At 39.4% G+C, this 5,502-nt stretch overlaps 1 protein-coding gene and 1 non-coding gene across 2 annotated transcripts; both read right to left on the minus strand.

Moving 5' to 3' along the window:
* Positions 1–2,255: 2,255 nt before the first annotated feature.
* LOC114227081 (small nucleolar RNA SNORA38) lies at positions 2,256–2,386 on the minus strand. Its single transcript, XR_003613177.2, has one exon. It is a non-coding gene; the product is annotated as a small nucleolar RNA SNORA38 (small nucleolar RNA).
* A 2,594-nt stretch (positions 2,387–4,980) lies between these two features.
* Positions 4,981–5,502, minus strand: LOC103296847 (40S ribosomal protein S24-like). The gene has a single exon (XM_054709403.1). The coding sequence runs from the start codon at positions 5,461–5,463 to the stop codon at positions 5,074–5,076; it is 390 nt and encodes a 129-aa protein (XP_054565378.1). The 5' UTR covers positions 5,464–5,502; the 3' UTR covers positions 4,981–5,073.

Here is a 5,502-nt window from a genome sequence, read left to right on the forward strand (position 1 = left end):
ATATTATAAAACATATGTAAACATAAAAGTCAAGAAAAGCTGGGGTAAGAATGAAAAATAATATTAGTATTTTATGTATTTGAATAAAGTTTCCACTAAAACTATAATTAACTCTGAGATAGAATTTTCCTCATTATTTATAGAGCAAATCTTGGTTTAGCACTCTATTAGACAGAGATTTTTCAGGCCCGATTCTCAGTTTAGTTTACTTTTCACACTTAGTGTAAATGGTTGTTATAAGTGAAAAAAGAAAATTTGCAATACCTCCAAATGGAAAAAGTACATCGTTGGCAACACATATTCATTTTCCAATACCATCGGCTAGTTAAACAATAATTTTTAAATTATTTTTTTATTAATTTTTATAGTCCCTGATGTAAGTCAGAAGCTCTTGAAAACTAATTGTAAGATATGTTGAATTTTAGCCTGCAGATTTAAAATGTAAAACTAAAACCTTTTATATGGAACAATTTTGTGTATTGATTTTCCTTTATTAGGATCCAAAGAGGCTACCAAACATTTTTTAAAAATATTTTTATTGATTTCTGAGAGGAAGGGAGAGGGAGAGAGAGATAGAAACATCAATGATGAGAGAGAATCATTGACTGGCTGCCTCCTGCATGCCCTGCACTGGGGATTGAGCCAGCAACCTGGGCATGTGCCCTGACCTCCTGGTTCATAGGTCGACAGCCACTGAGCCATGCCAGTTGGCCCTACCATACATTTTTCCATTAGATTAAAGAGTGCTTAATGAAATTGCATAAAGTTCCTGATAGAATATTGTATGACTTTAAGCAATGCTAAAAAATTATCTTTGTGTTTTATATATATATATATATATATATATATATATATGTGTGTGTGTGTGTGTGTGTGTGTATGTGTGTGTGTGTGTATGATCTGTGTAGACATAGAATCTATATCTATTCATAATTTGTGTATATTTAGTACTCTGTATATATACTCTTACATAACTATATATTTTTTATACTAGTATATATACTTATATATTTACAGTAGTAAGTATACATGTATATTTACATATAGTGTAGGTAAGTATTATACATATACTTACATACAGTATATATAAGTGTATATACTATATATAAGTAGACATATCTACACATGTATAGTTAGGGTGACATTCATCACAATGATAGTGGATATAAATGCGCATGTCTAGTAGACTTCTTAACATTTGAAAATAGTTTGTGTCCGGTTGGCAGTGTCATTAGGTTGGCAGTGTCTGATTAGGTTGGCAGGTCATGACTCTCCCGTGTATCGGAAAAAGGGCTCAAACTAGAAGTACAGTACTGCCATTTTCTTCCTTTTCACCCGTGCCTGCATTATTACCATAAACTTCAAACTGAGATTACTTTGCAGAAAACTTTTGAAACTACATGCTCATTTCGTTAGGGTTAGTTTAGTTAAACCTGAGTAATATAATCCATAGATCCACTGAATCCAACACTTCTCCTTAAATAAATTCATTTTTTTTAAAATCACCATCTGAGATGGCTACTTAGCCTGCCAATGCCCACCACCATGTTCACCTTTCAAATATGTCTCAATATGTTGCAAGCAAATGAGAATGTGGGACCCCACTGTCAACTGCTCGATTGCATGGAATCTTTCCTCTCCCCCCACAGCACCTCCCATGCTGTGACGCTTCAGCTCAACGTGGCAAATGAGGGATGAGTCAGCCCATTATATTTGAAACCAGACAACCAATGGGTTCAGGCTGCCTGCCACTACTTGAGCCAATTAAGCAGAGACAGGGTCAAATCATCTGTGAGCATTTATTACAATAATGCCAGCAGTATAGGAGAGCAGCAGGTCATCCATAAAAATCTGTTCTGCATCCCCCCAAAATAAGCTAGCTGCTTATATAGGGTACAAAGGCAAAGATTACATGGGAAGTGGGCAAAAAGAATATGAATGGGTATCATGGTTACAGATTGCAGGCAATGTGGGCAATGTGGGGGGGAAGGGGTTTGCAAAAGGCAGGAGGCATCCGGGACTCCATTGTTTCCTTTCCTCAACAAGGTTGTTAATCTTTCCATGATAATAGGCAGTTTCAGGTTGGGGAGGATGGGCAGCGTTTCCAGGTAAGCTCCCAGGTCTGCATACAACTCCCAGCCAGGTTAGAATGTGCTTTCTTTCTTTCTTTCTTTCTTTCTTTCTTTCTTTCTTTCTTTCTTTCTTTCTTTCTTTCTTTCTTTCTTTCTTTCTTTTTTTCTTTTTCTTCTTTTCTTCTATGTGGGATGGTTGATCTTGAGCCTGCAGGGAGCAGGCTGGCTCCAGACTTCTCCAAGTCCACATTTCTTTGCCTCCAATTCTTACGTGTCCAAAGACAGGGAACCACAGACTCGCCTTTGTAGGAGGGTAGAATGTGCTTTCTTTAATCAGAATAAAACAATCACATTTAACAGAGTATGTTTCATATTTCTTATAACTATAGCTAGTCCCCAATATTCTATTTTTGCCCCCAACACAAGGATATTTGTTGTTTATGACCATCATGAAAATTAGACCTTTTCTTTTCTAAAAAGTGAATATCTTTTAGTTTGTAAAACACATACTTGACCCTACAGTTTTATTTTTTGTTTCCTTCTTCCCATCATGTCTCCTCCCCTTTCCTATAATGTTATTCTTTTGTTTTATAGTTTATACTTCTTTGTCTATTCGAGCAATTCAGAATATTTATTTTAAATGTTTTCAGAGTGCTCTATTATCTCTAATTCTTGGGGTGCAAGTTCTCTCTTTGTTTTTTTAAACTGGTGACTGTCACTTTTGATGGATTGTTTAAGGTGTGGCTCTTCATTTTAACTTTAAGACCCTCTTTATTGGAGAATATTTTCTATAGGGGTCCCACATGGCCTCGATTGTAGGAGTACCCAAGAACCTAGTTATTAAGGAATCAACCTCTTCTTTGCTGAAGGAGACTGTTCAGTAGTTGCCCCATCCCTCCCCCACAATATGATTTTTTTCCCTCCCTCCCCAATCATTCTAATTAACACAAAAACATGCTGTAATAGCCCCTAATTTGTCTTGTTTGGATATTTTCTTTAATAGCAAAACTTCTTGAATGACTTGCCTACATTTGTTGCTTCAGTTTCTCTAATGTTTCCCCTGTTGCTAAAACCAATGATCAATTCTCAATCCTCATCATACATTTGATCATGAGCCTTTGATCCAGTGATTATCCCTCCTTTTCCTTCTTTGAACATTCTGTGCAGGTGGCTTCCAGAACATCCCTCTCTGTTTTCCTACTACCTCGGTGCTCCTCCATCTCTTTCTCCTTTGATGGACCCTCCTTATCTCCCTGACCCCACATATTGGTATGTCCCAGGGCTCACTCCTCAGACCTCTTCTCCCCTTTATTTTCACTCATTGTGTCAGGGCTTGGGCATTTGTTTTTTTCTCTATCTGGAGAGTTCCCTCAGGTATTTCCAAGTTTTGCTTCTTCATTTCAAGTCTGTGTTTAAGGTTGTTTTATCAGTTGGCCCTTCCCTGACCATTCTATATAAATTATACTTCATCTCTAATATTACCTATCCCCCCACCTTTACCTTCATTTACTTTTCACTACATCAGTTACCTTCCCCAACATACTAATTATTACTTGTGTATTTATGCTATTACCCATCTTTCTCACAAAATATAATTCCCATGAAGGCAGGGAGTTTGTTCAGTTCACTGTTGTATACCCAGATGTTGGAACAGTGCTGGGCACAGAGGAGGCATTTGATAAATATTTATTGAATGAGTGAGTGAATAAATAAATGGAAATAGATGACACCTTCCAATTATTTCCTAACCTGAGGTAGATGTTTCCTGTTAAGGTCACCAAAGGAGGAATGCACAATGCCAAAAGTGATAAAGAATCAGAAATTTATTGTTATATCGGTGAGCAGAAGGGCTGAGTCCAAAATGGCATCATTAGAGCAGAGTAGGGGGAGCGGGATATTTATGTCTCCTGTAAAGGTCAGTCAGAGTAACCAGCTGGAACAGGTGCAGGTGGGGGACTGGGTGTAGGCAGTCCACTGGAAACTGGGTGAGGTGGTTTACTGGAATCTGAAGGCTGTTAATCATGTCTTGCGAAACCTGTAATGAGAATAACAGGAAAACTGCCTGGAGGGGCAAGAGTCCCAAGCAGAGCATAATGGAGCACAAGAATGCGCCTAGCATTCCAGTCTCTCTCTCTTTCTCTCTTTTCCCCTGTAAGCTGAGGTTCCTATAAGGTGGGATTTCTTCAAGGTGAGGATTGTTAGAAATAAGGCAAGCCCCTCAAGTCAGGGGTCCTGGTAGAACACAAAACATACTCAGGAGCCAGGCAGCAAGGCAAATATCTTTACTTCTACATAGAAGGGTGCGCACACTGAGCAGGTGATCTGCTCGGGGATTTATAATCCCTGACGCACGTGACCTGTCCCTTGCTCTTGATTGGAGCTCAGGCACACAGTCTTTCGTGATTGGCTAATTCAAAGGGAAGGGTTGGCCTTTGCTGTTTCAAGATGGCGGCCCCAAGGAGATGCAGTGGCCAATATGGCGGCTGTCTAAACTGTTCTTTGACAGAAAAGATGACTTGTTTATTCTCACAGGATGATGAGGGAGGCTGATCTCATTCTTCTGTAACTTCTTCATGCTTAGGTGGGGTATAGAGATGTCCCTAGTGAGTTGGTGATTGAGGGAGGGGATGATATCTAGTGTAGGTCTGGAATAGCATCACTTTCTCTATGGATCTATTGGTAATTGCCTGAATGCAGTTTTGGAGGAAGGAGGAAAAGGCTCTTAGGATATATGGGCCAAAGATGAGTGCCAGGAAGAGCATTAAGAGGGGTCTGACTAGAGGGAGAAGCGAGGAGGTCCAGTTAAGATTCTGTAGCCAGGTGCCCAAGGATTCTGAAAGTTGTTGTTGGACTTTTGAAGTCCCATACTAGTAACTAGTTTCTTTTTTTTTTCCCCACATAGAAGTTTATAGTTTATTAATCCTCTCACGAAAAATCTGCACAACCATCACAGATAAAATCACCGAAGAATCTTTACTCCTTCTGTTGTTCAATCTCCAGCTCACTTTTTGCCAGCACCAACATTGGCCTTAGCAGTCCCCCTGACTTTCTTCATCCTGTTCTTGCATTCCTTTCTCTGTTTTCTTGAGGTCTTCTTCTCATATAGGCCATGTCTTGCAAGTCTGTGTTTGGGTTCATTTTTCTTTGCATAATCCAAGGAATCATAAATCATGCCAGAGCCAGTGGTCTTGCCACCACCAAAGTGGGTTCTGAATCCAAACACAAAGATGACATCAGGTGTGGTCTTATACATTTTGGCTAGTTTTTCCCGAATTTCTCTCTTGGGTACTGTTGCCTTCCCAGGGTGAAGGACATCAATGACCATTTGCTTCCGCCGAAGTAGTCTGTTGGTCATGAACTTCCTGGTCCGGATGGTTACCGTGTCATTCATGATGAAGGTTTATCTTCAAGCAGCCAGGGAGGAAAAGAG

Source organism: Eptesicus fuscus, chromosome 20 (genome assembly GCF_027574615.1).
Source record: "Eptesicus fuscus isolate TK198812 chromosome 20, DD_ASM_mEF_20220401, whole genome shotgun sequence".
Lineage (NCBI taxonomy): Eukaryota > Metazoa > Chordata > Mammalia > Chiroptera > Vespertilionidae > Eptesicus > Eptesicus fuscus.